This window comes from Hemitrygon akajei, chromosome 15, assembly GCF_048418815.1.
Source record: "Hemitrygon akajei chromosome 15, sHemAka1.3, whole genome shotgun sequence".
Taxonomy (NCBI): Eukaryota; Metazoa; Chordata; class Chondrichthyes; order Myliobatiformes; family Dasyatidae; genus Hemitrygon; species Hemitrygon akajei.
In genome coordinates this window covers 822824-843916 of record NC_133138.1, presented here as the reverse complement: position 1 = coordinate 843916, position 21093 = coordinate 822824, and the positions used below count along the sequence as shown (strand labels likewise).

At 43.0% G+C, this 21093-nt stretch overlaps 1 protein-coding gene across 2 annotated transcripts in view; it reads right to left on the bottom strand.

Annotated features, from left to right (window-relative positions):
- The window catches only part of larp1 (La ribonucleoprotein 1, translational regulator), a 233455-nt gene that overhangs the window by 95952 nt on the left and 116410 nt on the right, over window positions 1-21093 (bottom strand). Inside the window, exons 6-8 of one of the 2 annotated variants that reach the window (XM_073067040.1) lie at window positions 18652-18789; window positions 17845-18003; window positions 10366-10531 (exon numbers count right to left, since the gene is read on the bottom strand). In XM_073067040.1, the coding sequence (XP_072923141.1) occupies window positions 10366-10531; window positions 17845-18003; window positions 18652-18789 (463 nt within the window). The remainder of the gene's footprint in view (window positions 1-10365; window positions 10532-17844; window positions 18004-18651; window positions 18790-21093) is intronic. The other variant, XM_073067041.1, reaches the window with a different exon arrangement.

Here is a 21093-nt window from a genome sequence, read left to right as displayed (position 1 = left end):
GTGGATGCATTAGTGATAATTTTTCAAAACTCCTTAGATTCTGGATTAGTTCCTGAGGATTGGAGGGTGGCTAATGTAACCCCACTTTTTAAAAAAGGAGGGAGAGAGAAACCGGGGAATTATAGACCGGTTAGTCTGACATCGGTGGTGGGGAAAATGCTAGAGGTGGTTATCAAAGATGCGATAACAGCACATTTGGAAAGAGGTGAAATCATCGGATAAAGTCAGCATGGATTTGTGAAAGGAAAACCATGTCTGACGAATCTTATAGAATTTTTTGAAGATATAACTAGTAGAGTGGATAGGGGAGAGCCAGTGGATGTGGTATATTTAGATTTTCAAAAGGCTTTTGACAAGGTCCCACAGGAGATTAGTGTGCAAACTTAAAGCACACGCTATTGGGGGTATGGTATTGATGTGGATAGAGAATTGGTTGGCAGACAGGAAGCAAAGAGTGGGAGTAAACGGGACCTTGTCAGAATGGCAAGCAGTGACTAGTGGGGTACTACAAGGCTCAGTGCTGGGACCCCAGTTGTTTACAATATATATTAATGATTTAGACGAGAGAATTAAATGCAGCATCTCCAAGTTTGCGGATGACACGAAGCTGGGCAGCGGTGTTAGCTGTGAGGAGGATGCTAAGAGGATGCAGGGTGACTTGGATAGGTTAGGTGAGTGGGCAAATTCATGGCAGATGCAATTTAATGTGGATAAATGTGAGGTTATCCACTTTGGTTGCAAGAACAGGAAAACAGATTATTATCTGAAAGGTGGCCGATTAGGAAAAGGGGAGATGCAACGAGACCTGGGTGTCATTGTACACCAGTCATTGAAGGTGGGCATGCAGGTACAGCAGGCGGTGAAAAAGGCAAATGGTATGTTGGCATTCATAGCAAAAGGATTTGAGTACAGGAGCAGGGAGGTTCTACTGCAGTTGTACAAGGTCTTGGTGAGACCGCACCTAGAATATTGTGTGCAGTTTTGGTCCCCTAATCTGAGGAAAGACATTCTTGCCATAGAGGGATACAGATGAGGTTCACCAGATTGATTCCTGGGATAGCAGGACTTTCATATGAAGAAAGACTGGATCAACTAGGCTTATACTCACTGGAATTTAGAAGATTGAGGGGGGATCTTATTGAAACGTATAAAATTCTAAAGGGATTGGACAGGCTAGATGCAGGAAGATTGTTTCCGATGTTGGGGAAGTCCAGAATGAGGGGTCACAGTTTAAGGATAAAGGGGAAGCCTTTTAGGCGAGATGAGGAAAAACTTCTTCACACAGAGAGTGGTGAATCTGTGGTATTCTCTGCCACAGGAAACAGTTGAGGCCGGTTCATTGGCTATATTTAAGAGGAAGTTAGATATGCCCCTTGTAGCTAAAGGGATCGGGGGTATGGAGAGAAAGCAGGTACAGGGTTCTGAGTTGGATGAACAGCCATGATCATACTGAATGGCGGTGCAGGCTCGAAGGGCCAAATGGCCTACTCCTGCACCTATTTTCTATGTTTCCAAAATGCATCACCTCATAATCTAAATCTAAATGCATCACCTAAATATCATTTACAAAAATTAAAAAATGATGGAGGTCTTGCTTTGCCTAATTTAAGAATCTATTACTGGGCTGTCAATATACGTTATATGTGTTTTTGGTTATATTGGGTTGATAGAGATGAACGACCACCTTGGGCTGATTTGGAATTGAATGCTGTGAAACAGTTTCACTTAACCTCATTATTAGGAGCTTCTTTACCTGTACAACTGGCCAAAATTACTAATTTAAATTCATATCCTATGATTAAGCAGTCATTACGAATTTGGTTCCAGTTTTCTAACTTTTTTAATCTTAAAATATTTAAACATTTTAGTTTAATTTAACAAAATTATTTATTTAAACCTTCATAAGTGATCCTACTTTTCTTTTTTGGAGTAATAAAGGGGTTTATTCCTTCATGGATCTGTTCCAGGATAGCCGATTGATGTCATTTGAGAAATTAGTAACTAAATACTCTCTCACATTCACACTTCCTGCAATATCTTCAGGTCAGTCACTTATTACAAAAATACTTAAGTAATTTTCCAAATATACAAGATTCTGACCTGTTAGATATCATTTTAAAAATGAATCCTTTAGTGAAGGGTTTTATTGGGAAAATTTATAATTTATTGTTACAACAGCATAATTACCCTTCACTTAAGATTAAGCAAGATTGGGAGAGAGCGCTTAACATGACCCTGATAACAGAAGATTGGTTGCGGATTTTGAAGTTGGTTAACTCTTTTTCGATCTCTACTAATCACTCTCTAATTCAATTTAAAATTGCATATTGTTACTATCTAACTAAAGGAGAGACTGTCTAAAACATTTTCTAATGTTGATATTCAGTGTGACAGATGTAAAACCGAGACAGCTACATTGACACATACGTTTTGGTCGTGTTCTGTAATGAAACATTTTTGAAAGTCTATTTTCTCTACAATTTCTAAAGTTTTAAAAATTAATTTACAACCTAATAAATTGACAGTTTTATTTGGTATAGTCCCTCAATATTTCCGAGGGGGGAAAGCGAAGGAGAGTGGACAGGTAGTGCAGAACACCCCTGTAGCCATTCCCCTGAATAATAAGTTTACCGTCCTGGATGCTGTTGGTGAGGACGACCGATCAGGTGTGAGCCACGGTGGCAGGGCCTCTGGCACTGAGTCTGACCCTGTGGTGCAGAAGGATGGGACGGAGAAGAGGAGAGCTGTCGTCATTGGAGACTCTATAGTCAGGGGAGCAGACAGGAGATTTTGTGGATGTGAGAAGGAAACCCGCATGGTTTGTTGCCTCCCAGGTGCCAGGGTCCGGGATGTCTCTGACGGGGTGCATGACATCCTGGTACGAGAGGGAAAGCAACCAGAAGTCGTGATACATGTTGGGACCAACGACATAGGCAGGAAGAAGGATGAGGTCCTGAATTGTGAGTTTTGGGAACTAGGCAGAAGGCTAAAGAACAGGACCTCAAGGGTGGTGTTCTCAGGATTGCTGCCAGTACTACGTGATAGTGATGATAAGAATTGGAGGAGATGGCAGTTGAATGCGTGGCTGAGGAGTTGGTGCAGGGGGCAGGGTTTTAGATTTTTGGACCACTGGGATCTCTTCTGGGGAAGGTGGGACCTGTACAGATTGGATGGGTTGCACCTGAACTCGAGGGGGAGCAATATCCTTGCTGGTAGGTTTGCTAGCATGGTTTGGGAGGTTTTAAACTAATTTGCAAGGGGGATGGGACCTGGAGCGATAGAGCAGTGAAAGAAGTGCATGGAGTAAAGCCAGATCTAACATATAGAGAGGCTTTGAGGAAAGAGCCGCAGAATAAAGGGTATAAACGTAGTAAAGTAGAAGGGCTAACGTGTGTGTACTTCAATGCAAGAAGCATCAGGAACAAAGGTGATGAACTGAGATCTTGGATACATACATGGAATTATGCTGTAGTGGCCATTACGGAGACTTGGCTGGCACCAGGGCAGGAATGGATTCTCAATATTCCTGGATTCCAGTGCTTTAAAAGGGATAGAGAAGGGGGAAAAGGGAAGGAGGGGTGGCATTACTCGTCAGGGATACTATTACAGCTGCAGAAAGGGTGGGTAATGTAGCAGGATCCTCTTTTGAGTCAGTATGGGTGGAAGTCAGGAACAGGAAGGGAGCAGTTACTCTACTGGGAGTATTCTATAGGCCCCCTGGTAGCAGCAGAGATACCGAGGAGCAGTTTGGAAGGCAGATTTTGGAAAGGTGCAAAAATAACAGGGTTGTTTTCATGGGTGACTTTAACTTACCTAATATTGATTGGCACTTGATCAGTTCCAAGGGTTTAGATGGGGCAGAGTTTGTTAAGTGTGTCCAGGACGGATTCCTGTCACAGTATGTTGACAGGCCGACTAGGGGGAAAGCCATACTAGATCTAGTATTAGGTAACGAACCGGGTCAGGTCACAGATCTGTCAGTGGGTGAGCATCTGGGGGACAATGATCACCGCTCCCTGACCTTTAGCATTATCATGGAAAAGGATAGAATCAGAGAGGACAGGAAAATTTTTAATTGGGGAAGGGCAAATTTTGAGGCTATAAGGCTAGAACTTGCAGGTGTGAACTGGGATGATGTTTTTTCAGGGAAATGTACTATGGACATGTTGTCAATGTTTAAGGATCTCTTGCAGGATGTTAGGGATAAATTTGTCCTGGTGAGGAAGATAAAGAATGGTAGGGTGAAGGAACCATGGCTGACAAGTGAGGTGGAAAATATAATCACGTGGAAGAAGGCAGCATACATGAGGTTTAGGAAGCAAGGATCAGATGGGTCTATTGAGGAATATAGGGTAGCAAGAAAGGAGCTTAAGAAGGGGCTGAGAAGAGCAAGAAGGGGGCATGAGAAGGCCTTGGCGAGTAGGGTAAAGGAAAACCCCAAGGCATTCTTCAATTATGTGAAGAACAAATGGATGACAGGAGTGAAGGTAGGACTGATTAGAGATAAAAGTGGGAAGATGTGCCTGGAGGCTTTGGAAGTGAGCGAGGTCCTCAATGAATACTTATCTTCGGTATTCACCACTGAGAGGGAACTTGATGACGGTGAGGACAATTTGAGTGAGGTTGATGTTCTGGAGCATGTTGATATTAAGGGAGAGGAGGTGTTGGAGTTGTTAAAATACATTAGGACGAATAATTCCCCGAGGCCTGACGGAATATTCCCCAGGCTGCTCCACGAGGCAAGGGAAGAGATTGCTGAACCTCTGGCTGGGATCTTTATGTCCTTGTTGTCCACAGGAATGGTACTGGTGGATTGGAGGGAGGTGAATGTTGTCCCCTTGTTCAAAAAAGGTAGTAGGGATAGTCCAGGTAATTACAGACCAGTGAGCCTTACGTCTGGGGTGGGAAAGCTGTTGGAAAAGATTCTTAGAGATAGGATCTATGGGCATTTACAGAATCATGGTCTGATCAGGGACAGTTAGCAAGGCTTTGTGAAGGGCAGATCGTGCCTAACAAGCCTGATAAGAGTTCTTTGAGGAGGTGACCAGGCATTTGACAAGGTTCCACATGGTAGGCTTATTCATAAGGTCAGAAGGCATGGGATCCAGGGAAGTTTGGCCAGGTGGATTCAGAATTGGCTTGCCTGCAGAAGGCAGAGGGTCATGGTGGAGGGAGTACATTCAGATTGGAGGGTTGTGACTAGTGGTGTCCCACAAGGATCTGTTCTGGGACCTCTACTTTTTGTGATTTTTATTAACGACCTGGATGAGGGGGTAGAAGGGTGGGTTGGCAAGTTTGCAGATGACACCAAGGTTGGTGGTGTTGTAGATTGTGTAGAGGATTGTCAAAGAATCCAGAGAGACATTGATAGGATGCAGAAGTGGGCTGAGAAGTGGCAGATGGAGTTCAACCCGGAGAAGTGTGAGGTGGTACACTTTGGAAGGACAAACTCCAAGGCAGAGTAGAAAGTAAATGGCAGGATACTTGGTAGTGTGGAGGAGCAGAGAGATCTGGGGGTACATGTCCACAGATCCCTGAAAGTTGCCTCACAGGTAGATAGGGTAGTTAAGAAAGCTTATGGGGTGTTAGCTTTCATAAGTCGAGGGATAGAGTTTAAGAGACGCAATGTAATGATGCAGCTCTATAAAACTCTAGTTAGGCCACACTTGGAGTACTGTGTCCAGTTCTGGTTGCCTCACTATAGGAAGGATGTGGAAACATTGGAAAGGGTACAGAGGAGATTTACCAGGATGCTGCCTGGTTTAGAGAGTATGGATTATGATCAGAGATCAAGGGAGCTAGGGCTTTACTCTTTGGAGAGAAGGAGGATGAGAGGAGACATGATAGAGGTGTACAAGATATTAAGAGGAATAGACAGAGTGGACAGCCAGCACCCCTTCCCCAGGGCACCACTGCTCAGTACAAGAGGACATGGCTTTAAGGTAAGGAGAGGGAAGTTCAAAGGCGATATTAGAGGAAGGATTTTCACTCAGAGTGGTTGGTGCGTGGAATGCACTGCCTGAGTCAGTGGTGGAGGCAGATACACTAGTGAAATTTAAGAGACTACTAGACAGGTATATGGAGGAATTTAAGGTAGGGGGTTATACGGGAGGCAGGGTTTGAGGGTCGGCACAACATTGTGATGTAATGTGCTGTACTATTCTATGTTCTATGTATTATATTCATGGTATTTCTCCATCAGACCAACATGTAATTGCATTTGTTACATTATTGGCCAGAAGGGCTATTTTGTTGAAATGGAAAGATGTTTCTGCTCCTACTTTGATACAATGTTCTCTCAGGTGATGTTATGCCTTAGTTTGGAGAAAATCAGAAGTCGAACTTTCGATCCTTGATTTGATTTTGAGAAAAGATGGGGTTCATTTGCCCGCTACTATCATTTGATTTGAGTTAATTAATATGGTTTCCTTCCAAATTTTTTAAAGTGGATTTGAGTTGGCGGATTGATATGTTTTTTTTCTATGGAAACTTGTATGATGTATAGCTCCGGGGTTGTGCTCCCAATGGGTTTTTTGTTTTTTGTTTTTTTCAGTTAGTAGGGGTTCTTTTTTTTCCTTCTTTTTCCTTCAAAAAAATATTCTTAACTCTTTATTTTCTCTTATTATTATTGACATATTGCTTAGCTTTGTTAATCAGTTATGTACTAATTTAATTCTTTATTGTAAATAATGACATATTGACTTAATGTATCTTTTTTGTTAATCTTCAATAATAATTAATAAAAAGATTTTTAAAACTTAAATTTAATAGAGGTATACAAAATTATGAGAGGTATGGATAGGGTAAATGCAAGTAAGCTGATTCCACTGAGGTTGGGTAGGACTACAACGAGATGTAATGGGTTAAGGGTGAAAGGTGAAAAGTTTAAGGGGAACATGAGGGGAATCTTCTTCACCCAGAGGGTCATGAGAGTGTGAAATGAACTGCTAGAGAAAGTGGTAAATGCGAGCTCGCTTTCAACAGATACAGAGGGCTATGATCCAGGTGCACGTCGATGGGAGTAAATGGTTAGGCTCAGACTAGATGAGCCAAAGGGCCTGTATCTGTGCTGTTCTTTTCCCTAAGGTATCTAAATCTACCAGCACATCAGGCAACACATTACAAATACTGACCACACTGTAAAAAACTAGCGCCTCACATCTCCTTTGAAATTGCCCTCCCCACCTTAAATTGTATGCCCTCTGATATTAGACTTTTCAGCCCGGGAAAAGAGATACAGTCTCTCTGCTCTATCTATGCCTCTCAATCTTTCAAACCTCTATTAGATATCCCCTCAGCTTCCGCCGCTTCAGAGAAATCAGCCCAAGTTTGTCCAACTTCTTGTTATAGCACCCTAAACCAGGCAGTATCCTGGTACACTCGTGTACACCCTCCCCAAAGCCTTGACACCCTTCCTATAATGGGGCAACCAGAGCTGTATGCAACAGTCTATATGTAGCCTAACTAGTTTTATAAAGCTGCAGCATAACTTCCAGACTCAATTCCTCGACTAATAAAGACAAGAATGCTATATGTTTTCTTAAACACCCTATCAACCTGTGCAGCCACTTTCAGGAAGCTATGAACTTAGACCCCAAGATCCCTCTGCTTATTAACACTGTAACAGGTCAAAACGTATTTGTCGCTTTGCATTTGACCTACCAAGGTGCAACACTGCATTTGGCCGATTAAACTCCGTCTGCCATGTCTGCAACTGATCTATACTCACTGTATTCTTTGACAGTCTTCTGTGCTATCCACCACACCACCAATCTTCATACTACCTGTAGACTTACTAACTCAACCATCTACATTTTCATCCAAGTCATTTATACACATCATGAACAGCAAAGGCTGGAGTACAGACCCTGTGGAACACCACTAATCACAGACCTCCAGTGAGAACAAGTCACTTCAACCACTACCTCTATGGACAGGCCAGTTCTGAATCCAAACAGCCAAGCTATCATGGATCTTATGCATCTTAAACTTCTGGCTTACCCTACTGCTCATGTAGATAACATCCACCACTCTGCCTTCATCAATTTTCCTTCTAACCTTGTCAGAAAACTCAATCAAATTAGTTGATTCTGAGGGACATAGAGGGGGCAGACAGGCAGACTCCTTTTCTCCCCAGGGCAGGGGAGTCTGGAACTAGAGCATCCAGATTTAAGAGAAGAAAGAAATTTAAAAGAGACTTGACTGGTGAATATCTGGAACAATGGCAAAGGAAGTAGGTGAGGCAGATATAACTACAACTTTTAAGAGGCATTTAGGCAGGTACATAAATAGAGGAAGTTAGATAGGATGAAAGGATTTGTTTCTGTGCTGCATGTTTGTATGACTGGTAGCTCACCAGTACACAAGGAAAAGGATGGACAATAAATACATACCATATCCAAATCCTCAAAAAGGAGTAAATAAGTTTCAAGTTTAGTTAGAGTAGGCTGAAATGGAATATGTAACTGGGTTAAAGATTAGAACATTGGTGTACGAATTCAGAGAATATATTTAGGGATCATGAATTCTGCATCTAAGATAAGCCAAGGGACAAACTGCAGGAAACCTAAAATGAACTATAAGACTGATTCACCCTACTGATATAGGAAGCCCCTCTGAGCAACAACATAATGCTATCAATTTCTAAGATTCCCATGGTGGAAACCAATGAGGCAATGGTGTGATTCCATGCACTGCAAATTTCTCTACAGTGTTCATGTGCTTCCAATCATATCTTAAAGTTTATGGTCCAAGTCCATGTAACAACTCTGAAGAATGCAGAAAATTCAACAAGGGAAAACATCTAGGTCACATCTAGAACCTCAGAAATATAAAAGATAACATTTTACCATCACAGCAGCTCTGCTCCTCCAAGAGGACTGCAACCCTGTCATAGGGTTTGAAAGCTAGCATATCTCCATGACCGGGAGAGCTAGGTTGACTGGAGTCAAGCCTTTGTGCTTTGGCTCTTGGTATGGTCACCCATACCAAACAAGTCAAAGGGTAAAGGCCAGACTGAGTGGTCCACTGGTCCTGCAGGTTCGGGGGTTCAGCTCAGGGCCAAGAACCCTGAATGATCAAAAAAAAAAATGCTGTTATGCAAACACCAAAGAAGATGGAGCACCTTTATTAGTGCCCTAAGTGTCAGCAGCGCAATGGGCATTAAGTATGTAGTAGTTCTACTGAATGAGTATACCAGAGGACCAGTTCAAATCCCAGTACTGCAGCTTGTTACTTCAAAATTTAAAAAAAATATAAAATAAGATAGTATCTAATTCATGCAAAGCAATAATGAAGCTATAGGACTGAGTTAACTCATTAGGTTTCATGTTTTACACATTGGTCCAAGTCCATGCAAGAAACGACTGACTCTTAAGCACTAAAACTATGTTCCTAAGTTACGTCCGCCAGAAGAAGCCAGATCTCCCAGTGGCCACCCATTTTAATTCCATTTCCAATTCCCATTCCGATATGCCAATCCATGGCTTCCTCTGCTGCTGCAATGAGGCCACACTCAAGTTGAAGAGCAACACCTTGTATTCCACCTGGGTACCCTCAAACCCAGAGAATCAATTTCTCGAAATTCTGGTAATACCCCCCTCCGGCCCCAAGCGCTTCACCATTCCCATCCCCCTTTCCCTCTCACCTCATCTCCTCACCTGCTTGCCTACCCATTGCCACCCTCTAGTGCTCCTTCCATCTTTTTTTCTCCATGGCCTTCTGTCCTCTCTTAGCAGACTCTCCCTTCTCCAGCCGTGTTTCATTTTTCACCAATCAACTTCCCAGCTCTTTACTTCATCCCTCCCCCTCCCAGTTTCACCTATCACCTGTGTTACTTTCTCCCCGCCTCCGACCTTTTAAATCTACTGATCTTTTTTCCTCCAGTCCTGCCGAAGAATCTCTGCCCGAAATGGCCACTGTACTTTTTTCCATAGACGCTGCCTGGCCTGCTGAGTTCCTCCAGCATTTTGTGTGTGTTGCTGGAGGAAGTCAATGGGTGGAGCTGCGTGTGCTGTGCGGACATGGAGAGAGAAGGGCTGGGGTTCAGAAGAAATATCACTGTTTTGGGCTGAGACTCTACATCTCCATGACTGGCTTTTAACTGCTCTGTGAAACATCCCAGTTTACATCACAGTTGAGGAAGTACCAAAAAGGAGATCAACAATAAATGCTTATCTTAGCATTAATGTGGGAAACTACTAAACATTTAATGCAAGTCTGAATCTTCTTTCCCCAATAATGTAATTAGCAATAGAACAAAAGGTATCACAGTTTGGCCACCAAGCACTTTTCTTCAATGATGTAATTAGCTATGGAACAAAAGTACCACCATTTGACCACCAAGCAGATAACTACAGTACTTACATCTGTTTCTTGATGTAGTCTTTGAGCAACTTTTTGTCCATAGTGTACAGCTCCGCACTGCTCTGATTGTCATAGTAATAGATGATATCACCACCATATTTTGGCCTGTACAATCCATCATTTCCATCTGCATTTGCATTGTAAGTGTAATGGTAGTCAAAGTGAGCTGAAACAAGGAAATTAACTTAAATATTTGGTTAAAGAATCTGGTAGTACACCATCTTACAGTGTGAAATATGGAATTGGGATAAATATGGAAAGATAATACATTAACCAAGAGCAGTCTACCTTTACGGTTAGCCTTGAGCAGAGTGCAGATATCAGGTTCAGAAAATGTATTAAACTAACTGAAAAGGTTGAGCTGTTTGATTCTCTTGTCTGTCAGATGTCTCATTGGCTCTCTCCTTCTACCAATGAGGTCCAGGCTGCACTGTACTAATCTGATCTGCAATTCTTTTCAAACCAAAGTCATCAGTTCATCTCAGAACAATCAGTAGATAGCAAGGCTTTGTCAAGGGCCTGCATGGTTAGCTGGTGCAAATGGTGAAATCACTTGGGATCCAGGGTAAGCTAACTAATTTGAAGCAAAATTGGTTTCGAGGAAGGAGTCAGGTGGTGGTAGTGGAGGGTTGTTTCTCAGATTGGAGAACTGTTGCCAGTGGTGTACACAGGGATTGGTGCTGGGTCCACAATTGTTTTGGGTGCTGGGTCCACAATATTAATGATTTGGATCTGAATCTAAGTGGTATGGATATGTGGAAGACACCAAAATTGATGAAAAGGGTAGCCTTGGGTTACAACAGAATCCAGATTCACTAGGAAACTGTGCAAAGGTATGGCAGATGGAGTTTAATTCAGACAGGTGTAAGGTGATCCATTTTGGAAAGTTAGATGAGGAACTACACAGTAAATAACAGATCCCCAGAGAAAAGACCTGGGTTAGAGGCACATAGTTCTCTGAAAGTAGCAGCACAGGAAGATAACATAGTGAAGACAGCATTAAGAATGTCTGCTTTCATCGGATGGGACAAGACCATAAGACCGGCAAATATGACATTGGGCCATCTCTGAAACTTGGCTAAAGGATGGCTACCATTGAGAGCTGAATGTCCAAGGATATGCGGTGCATCGGAAAGATAGGTTAGTAGGCAGAGGGAGTGGTGTAACTCTGTGCAGAAGAAATAATATTAAATCATACATAGGATTGGAAGGTGTAGAGTCTCTATGAGTTAAGAAATGGGAAGGGTAAAAGGACCCTTGTATACAGGCCTCCAAACAGCAGCCGGGATATGGATTACAAATTACAGCAGGATAGAAAAGGTGTGTCAGAAAGGCAATGTCATGATAATCATTGGGGATTTTAACATTAAAATGGATTGAGAAAACCAGGTCAGTACTGGACCTCAAGAGAGAGAATTTGTAGAATGTCTAAGGGTTGGCTTTTTAGAACAGCTTGTTGTTGAACCCATTAGGGGATCGGCTGTTCTGGATTGGGTGCTGTGTAATGATCTGGAGGTGATACGAGAGCTTAAGGTTAAGGAACCCTTAGGGAACAGTGATCACAATATGATCGAGTTCATATTTAGAGGGGAAAAAAATAAAATCTGATATGTCGGTATGTCAGTGGAATAAAGGAAATTACAATGGCATGACAGGGGAACTGTGCGAAGTTGACTGGAAAGGGACATCTGCAGGAAGGACAGCAGAGCAGTAATGGCTGGAGTTCTTGCGAAAAATGAGGGAAGTGCAAGACAGATATATTCCAAATTTGAAGAAATTTTCAAAGGGAAGAAGGACGCTATTGTGGCTGACAAGTGAAGTCAGAGCCAAAGTCAAAGCAAAAGAGAGGGCAAACAAGGAAGCCAGAGCTAGTGGGAAGAGAGAGAATTGGGAAGCTTTTAAAAAACTTGCAGAAGTAAAATAAGGAGGTCATTAAAAAGGAAAACATGAATTATGAAAGGAAGCTGGTGACTAACATTAAAGATACGAAAAGCTTTTTTTAAGTACATAGAGGGTAAAAGAGTGTAGAGGGTAGATACAGGACCAATACAAAATAACGCTGGAGATATTGTAATGAGAGATGCAGAGATGGCAGAGGAACTGAATGTGTATTTTGCATCAATCTTCACAGTGTAAGATGACTGCAGTATACTGGACATTCAAGAGTGTCAGGGAAGTGAAGTTTGTGCAATGAATATTACGACTGAGAAGGTGCTCAGAAAGCTTAATGGTCTGAGGGTGGATAAATCTCCTAGACCTGATGGAATACACTGAGTTCTGAAGGAAGTAGCTGGAGAGATTGCGGAAGCATGAACGTTGATCTTACAAGAATCGATAGATTCTAGCATTGTACTGGATGACTGGAAAATTGCAAATGTTACTCCACTATTTAAGAAGGGCAGGAAGCAGCAGAAAGGAAACTATAGACCTGTTAGTCTGACATCAGTGGTTGGGAAGTTGTTGGAATCTATTATTAGGGATGACATTACAGAGTACCTGGAGGCACATGACAAGATAGGCCAAAGCCAGCATGGTTTACTGAAAGGAAAATCCTGCCTGACAGACCTACTGCAATTCTTTGAGGAAACTGCATGCAGGGTAGACAAAGGAGATGCAGTAGATGTGGTGTACTTGGATTTTCAGAAGGCCATTGACAAGGTGTCACACATGAAGCTGCTTAGCAAGATAAGAGCCCATGGAATTACAGACGTGGGTGAAGCATTGGCTGGTCAGCAGAAAACAGAGAGTGGGAATAAAGGGATCCTATTCTGGCTGGCTGCCAGTTACCAGTGGATTTCCACAGGTTTCAGTGTGGGGACTGCTGCTTTTTACGATGTATATCAGTGATTTGGACTATGGTATTAATGGATTTGTGGCTAAATTTGCCGATGATACAAAGACAGGGTGGAGGAGCAGGTGGTGTTGAGGAAACAGAGAGCCTGAAGAGAGACTTAGGTAGCTTAGTCGAACGGGCAAAGAAGTGGCAAATGAAATACAATGTTGGAAAGTGTATGGTCGTGCACTTCGGTGGAAGAAATAAATGAGCAGACTATTATTTAAAAGGGGAGAGAATTCAAAATGCAGAGATGCAAAGGGTCTTGGGAGTCCTTGTGCAAGATACCCTAAAGGTTAACCTCCAGGTTGAGTTGGTGGTGAAGGCGAATGCAATGTTGGCATTCATTTCCACAGCCTTAAAATCTAAGAGCAGGGATGTGATGTTGAGGCTCTATAAGGCACTCGTGCGAGTAGTGTGCAGTTTTGGGCTTCTTATTTTGGAAGGGATATACTGATATTGGAGAGGGTTCAGAGAAGATTCACAAGAATGATTTCAGGGATGAAAGGGTTACCGTATGAGGAACGTCTGGCAGCTCTTGGGCTGAGTTCAGGAGAATAAGGTGGGATCTCATAGAAACATTCTGGATGTTAAAAGGCCTGAACAGATCAGATATGGCAAAGTTATTTCTCATGGTAGGGGATTCTAGGACAAGAAGGTATGACTTCAGGATTGAAGGACGTCCTTTTAGAACTGAGATGCGGAGAAATTACCTTATGGTGGGAAATCTGTGGAATTTGTTGCCACAAGCGGCTGTGGAGGCCAAGTCATCAGGTGCATTTAAGGCAGAGATAGATAGGTTCTTGATTAGCCAGGGCATCAAAGGATATGGGATGAAGGCAGGGGAGTGGGGATGACTGGAAGAATTGGATCAGCTCATGATTGAATGGTGGAGTAGGCTCAATGGGCCGAAAGGCCTACTTCTGCTCCTATATCTTATGGTCTTAACATATAGGAGCAGAATTAGGCCTATTTAACCATCAACTCTGCTCCATTTCATTATGATTAAACCAATTTTACTGTCAGCCCCAACCTCCTGCCTTCTCCCCGTATTCCTTCAAGTCATGACCAATAAAGTATCTATCTGCCTTAAATACATGTAAAGTCTTGGCTTCCACAGCTGGCTGCAGCAACGAATTCCACATATTCACCATTCTCTGACTAAAGATATTCCTGCTAACCTCTGTTCTAAAAAGTACACCTCTCTATTTTGAGACTGTGTCCTCTGGTCTTTGACTCTCCCACCATAGAAAACATCCTCTCCAAATCCACTCAAACAAGTCCTTTCACCATTTCATAGGTTTCAATGAGGTCATCTGTCATTCTTCTGAACTCTTGTGAATAAAGGCCTAGAGCCAACAAATGCTCTTCACTGGACAACCCTGGAATCATTTTCATGAACGTCCTTTGAAACCTCTCCAGTTTCAGCACATCCTTTCTAAAATAAGGAGCCCAAAATTGCTCATAACAGGCTTCACCAGTGCTTTATAGTCTAAACTTTACATCCTTGTTTTTATATTCTAGTCCTCTTGAAATGAATGCTAACATCACATTTGCCTTCCTCACCACAGACTCAACCTGCAAATTAACCTTAATGGAATCCTGCCCAAGGACTCCCAAGTCCCTTTGCACCTCAGTTTTTTAGAATTTTCTCTCCATGTAGAGAATAGTCACCCACTTTATTTCTTCTACCAAAGTGCATGACCATACACTTCCTGAAACTGTATTCCATCTGCCATTTCTTTGCCCTTTCTCCTAATCTGTTTGTCTCTCGGTAGCTTCTCTACTTCCTCAAAACTACCTGCCTCTCCAACTATCTGCAATCTCTGCAACAAAGCGATCAATTCCATCATCCAAATCATTGACAGTTTATGTAAAAAGAATCAGTTCCAATACAGACCCCTGTAGTACACCACTAGTCACAAGTAGCCAACCAGCAAGGGCTCCCTTTATTCCCACTCTTTGCCTCCTGCCAACCAGCCAGTAATACCATGGGCTTGTAGCTCGTAGCCTCATGTGTGACACCTTGTTGAAGGCCTTCTGAAAATCCAAGTACACATCAGCTGATTCTCCTATGTCTATTCTGCTTGTTATTTCTCGGAAGAATTCCACGAGATTTGCCAGGAAAGATTTTCCCTTAAGCCTCCAACTACCCTGAGACCTCGTCCTTAATGACCAACTCCAACATCTTCCCCACCCACTGAGGTCAGACTAACTGCCCTATAGTTTCCTTTCTTCAGCCTCTCTCTCTTCTTGAAGAGTGGACTGACAGTTGCAATTTTCAGTCTTCTAGAACCATTCCAGAATCTAGGGATTCTTGAAAGATCATTATTAATGCCTCCACGATCTCTTCAGCCACCTCTTTCAGAACCCTGAGGTGTAAACCATCTGGCCCTAGTGACTTACCTACTTTCAGACCTTGCAGCTTTCCAAGAACCTCCTCACTAGGTATGGCAACTTCACACAACTTCATGACCCCTGACAAGTGGAACTTATACCATACTATGAAGACTAATCATCTGCCATTTCGTTGTTCCCCATTACTAACTCTCCAGCACCTTTTACCAACAGTCCAATATCCATTCTCACCTCTCTTTTACACTACTTTATGTATCTGAAGAAACTTTTGGTATCCTCTTTGATATTATTGGCTAGCTTACTTTTGTATTCCATCTTTACCTTCTGAATTAGCCTTTTAGTTGCCTTCTGGTGGTTTTTAAATGCCTCCCAATCCTTTAACTTCCCACTACTTTTTACACTATATGCCCTCTCTTTGGCTATTATATAGGCTTTGAAGAGGGCAGAGCTTAGTTAAGATGGAGCTAAATGTCGACTCCTTTGCGTGCATCTTTGGAAACAGCTTTATTTCAATCTTTAATATCTCTATCTTTCCCTTTCAGGGTTCTTTTTGAAGACTCTGACCTGGAGTTACACACTGACTTCGGTTCTTTGCGGGAATGGGATCTGCTCTCAGGGTTTCATGACTGGCCGTTATTCGAGATGCTAAGGACATGGCCTAAGAGCTTAGCTCGCCTTCAGAGGTCCGACATCTCGAGGCCCTGGAGACCAGGTGGATGGAAGGTCGGTGTGTCGCGGGAGTCGGAAAATCCCTGGCGAGTAGTCTTTGGGGTTCTGCAAGTCTGTGTCTTCAGTGTTGCTTGCTTGCTGCACGCTTGAGTGCTCGGTGGTGAGTGCAAATGCTTTTTTTTTGCTGGTGGGGGAGGGGGTATTGTTGCTTTACTGCTGCTTACACAAGGGAGAGAGGGGAGCTGGGGGTCTTTGCGGTAACATTTAACTGTAATTCATACTTTAGGGCCACTCCTCTGTTTTCCTGGATGGTTGTGAAGAAAAAGCATTTCAGGATGTATGTTGTATACATTTCTCTGACATTAAATGTACCTTCGATTAATGTTGGCACGTGGCCAAGTGGTTAAGACGTTCGTCTAGTGATCTGAAGGTCGCTAGTTCGAGCCTTGGCTGAGGCTGCGTGTGTGTCCTTGAGCAAGACACTCAACCATACATTGCTCTGCGGCGACACCGGTGCCAAGCTGTATGGGTCCTAATGCCCTTCCCTTGGACAACATCAGTGGCGTGGAGAGGGGATATTTGCAGCTTGACAACTGCCAGTCTTCCATTAAAAAAAACCTTGCCCAGGCTTGCGCCCTGGAAACTTTCCAAGGCGCAAATCCATGGTTTATTAAGACTAACAGAGGCCTACTACCTTTGATTAAATGTACCTATGAAATCTTGTTAGCCATGGTAGTGCCATCTTTCCTTTAGAATAATACTTTTTTCTGAAGTGTTACCATTGCTGCTCTGCAGACATCCCTGCCAGTGTTCTTCTCCAGATAATTCTGGCCAACTCCTCTCCCTCTCATGCCTCTGTAATTCCTTTACTCCACTGTAATACTGTTACCTCTGACTTTAGCTTCTCTTCAAATTTCAGAGTGAATTCGATCATATTCTGAGCACTTGCCTAGAAGGGGTCCTTTTACCTTAAGCTCTCTAATCAACTCTGGTTTATTGCATAAGAGTTGGGATGCATGTTATACCTATATAGGACTTTAATGAGACTACACCTGTTCACGTGCTATTCTGGTTGCCACAATAAAGAACGCCTGTGATTAAGCTACTGGGTGCAGTAAAGATTCACAAGGATGTAGATGGACCTTGAGAACTTGAGTTAAAAGGAAAGAGTGGAGTGGCTGGGGCAATTTTCTCTGGGGTGAAGGAGGCTACAAGGCGATCTTACAGAGGTTTATAATATCAGGTAAGGTGGATAGTCGCAGTCTTTTTTGAGGATAAGGAAGAATAAAACTAAAGTTCATAGGTGCAAGCTGAGAGGGGAAAGATTTAATGGGGACCCATTGGGCAAGATGGTAGTGGGTATATGGAACAAGCTGCCAGAAGAGACTGATAATTACACTATTCATAGTTTATGGAAAGGGTGAGATAGATGTGAACTAGAAACAGGCAAATGGGACTAGCTCTGGAAGGCACATTGGCCAACATAAACATATTGGGCCATAGGGCCTGTTTAACTCTATGACCAAGCACAGAAAATCAAGAGATCAGAACTGGATTTAAATGTCTACAGACAGGGCACCTTGCTTATACACTCTGCCTGACATCAGTACAATACGTACAGCGGGAAGCACCTCTGCCACGACCCCTCCCCCGGCCTCGACCTCGCCCTCGTCCCCTGTAGCCTCCTCGGATTGTTCCACCCTCGCTTTTGACGCTGGAAATCTCATCACGGTCTTCCCGCCAATCCCTCATGTCGTACTTCTCCTCACGATGGTAACCTGGAGAGACAGAATACGAGAAATGAAGTGACAACCACTGTGTAACAAGGTCCAAATGCCACCCAAAAACAAGACAAGTCCAGCATTACTTTAGCATGAGGTTTAATCCCTGCAGTATAACTGAATTATCGCTCCAGTACCTGTGGCCATCAAACTTTACAATTCCTCCCTCGGAGTATCAGACACCCTGTGCCAATAGGCTGGTCCTGGACTTATTTCCACTTGGCATGATTTATTATTATTTAATTATTTATGGTTTATGGTTTCATATTGCTATATTTCTTCACTATTCTTGGTTGGTGCGGCTGTAATGAAACCCAATTTTCCTCGGCATCAATAAAGTATGCCTGTCTGTCAGTATACTTCAAACAAAGACCACTGCCTGCTACTGGACATTCCCTGTCAAAGCAGCTCCCTGGACATTATGCAACAGGTGCTGACACTCACCCTAATGCCAGGTGGTACATTACACCCTGGCCAAATCCTTAAACACCCACACATGCATGTTCAACACTACCCAGCCCCAGCCTTGTCCTATATGCAGAAAACTGCACGTCGGAACTCAACACCAGTAGGACAGTCTTTGCCGAGGCTCCTCCTGACCATAACACAGTCAATGCTGTGACCGCTAAGAAGAGTGAGACAAACCTTTGGAGTCACTCCTATTGTTGACTGGTGGACGCAGAGGCTCATTCTGAGGACGCAGGTTGGTTCGAGTTACCGCTTTCTCCTGTGTTCCCTCTGATTTTACATCCAATTGGAGCGGGACCCATTTTTGTTTGTACCCTGCAGACAAACGAGGAAAATATTTGTCGAGGTGCAGAACAGGCAGACTACTAGCATAACAGAATACCAAAAATTTAGGGAAATAACTTCTATCTTAACACGCTGTCTTAGAGAAGGATAGAAACACATCCAACAGGAACTTTCCAAGGGAATTGGCTAAATGAAGAGGAAAACTGCAGAAACATCAGGAGGACAAGACCAGTATTGGCCAAGGCATGCTGGGCAGAATGAACAAAAGGGTGACATTTCTACTTTTAAGTAGTTTCACCAATTTTTACCTGAGGAAAGCACACAAAATGCTGGAGGGACTCAGGTCAGGCAGCATCTATGGAGAGGAATAAACAGTCGATGTTTCAGGCTGAAACTCTTCATCAGGACTGGAAAGGAAGGGCAAAGAAGCCAGAATAAGGTTTGGGGGGGGGGGGGGGGGGGGAGCAAGATAAGCTGGTAGGTGACAGGTGAGTCAAGGTGAGAGAGATGGATGGGGTGGGGGAAGGGGGGATGAAGTAAGAAGCTGGGAGAGGATAGGTGGAAGTGATAAAAGACTGAAGAATAAGGCATTTGATAGGACAGGACAATGGACCATGGGAGAACGGGAATGAGGAGGAGAATAGCAGGTGGAGATGGACAGGTAAGAAGAGAAGGGGTGAGAAGGGATCCTGAATGGGGATTGGAAAAAGAGAGGGAGGGAGGGAGGGAGGGAGGGAAGGAGAAATTACCAAAAGTCAGAGAAATCGATGTTTTTCCCCCTCCAACCTGAGTTTGGCCCCATTACAGCAGTAGAGGCAGCCATGCACCAACATGTTAGAAGAGGAATGAGAAGTTGAAATTAAATGCTGACCACTGGAAGATCCTGCCTTTTGCAGGACAGAGCAAAGATGCTCAACAAAGCAGACATACAATTGAGACTTTTTGATATTTCTTTGTTCTTTAAAATCGAGCTGTAGGAGAGAAGAGCTGATCCTCTGCTTAATAGACAGCATCTCCATCACTCTCTATAGCCACAGTCTCTAACTCAGACTCCGGCAAGAAATCTATTGGAAAAGACTGCACTGTCTTGTTTTTGAGAAGAACATAGAAATCTACAGCACATTGCAGGCCCTTCAGCACACAATGCTGTGCCGACCATGTAATCTACTCTAGAAACTGCCTACAATATCGCTAGCACATAGCCCTCTGTTTTTCTAAGCACCATGTACCTATCTAAGAGGCTCTTAAAAGACCCTATTGTATCGGCTTCCACCACCGCCACCGGCAGTGCATTCCAAGCACCCACCACACTCTGTCTGAAAAACTTACCCATGACGTCCCCTCAGTACCTATTTCTAAGCACCCTAAAATTATGCCCCCTCGTTTTAGCCATTTTAGCCCTGGGAAAAAGCCTTTGGCTATCCACACGATCAATCTCTCTCATCATCTTATACACCTCTATCAGGTCACCTCTCGTTCTCTGGCGCTCCAAGGAGAAAAACCCAAGTTCACTCAACCTATTCTGAAAAGGTATGCCCTCCAATCCAGGCAACATCTTTGTAAATCTCCTCTGCACTCTCTCTATAGTATCCACATCCCTAAACAATGCAGTATAACAACTAGTTTACATAGCATTTACATTGTATTAGGTATTATAAGTAATCTAGAGATGACTTAAAGTATACGGGAGGATGTGCGTAGGTTACCGTGGATTGGGATCGAAAAAGAATCAGAAGTTCTCTTACTATGTAAGTCGGAACAGGTACATCCAGTATTATTTAGCGTCAGTTAGTCAAACGTTTGTCTTCGTATATAGTTTACCTTTCTATGCATAAAAAACACTTAAGAACATATGTTACAGCGCCGGGCTCGAGAAGTTCCTGAGTTCGATCCAGTGACAGACCACTTCCGAGTACGCTCTCCTTCTGTGCCTGGTTGATGTGGAGGATCAAAAACCCAAAACCCAATAATTAAACCACTGTGTTGCTTAGTAATAATTGTAGCTTTCCTCGGGGCAGGGTCTTTCTCACTTCATCCTTTAAAATTGTTCCGATCGTTGACCAACTGCAGCCTAACACTTTTTCAATGACTGATGGTGTTTCACCTCTTTCCGATTGCTTTATTATTTCCACTTTATTTTCAATTGTAATCAGATAGATAGATAGATAGATAGATAGATACTTTATTCATCCCCACTGGGAAATTCAACTTTTTTTCCAATGTCCCATACACTTGTTGTAGCAAAACTAATTACATACAATACTTAACTCAGTATAAAATATGATATGCATCTAAATCACTATCTCAAAAAGCATTAATAATAGCTTTTAAAAA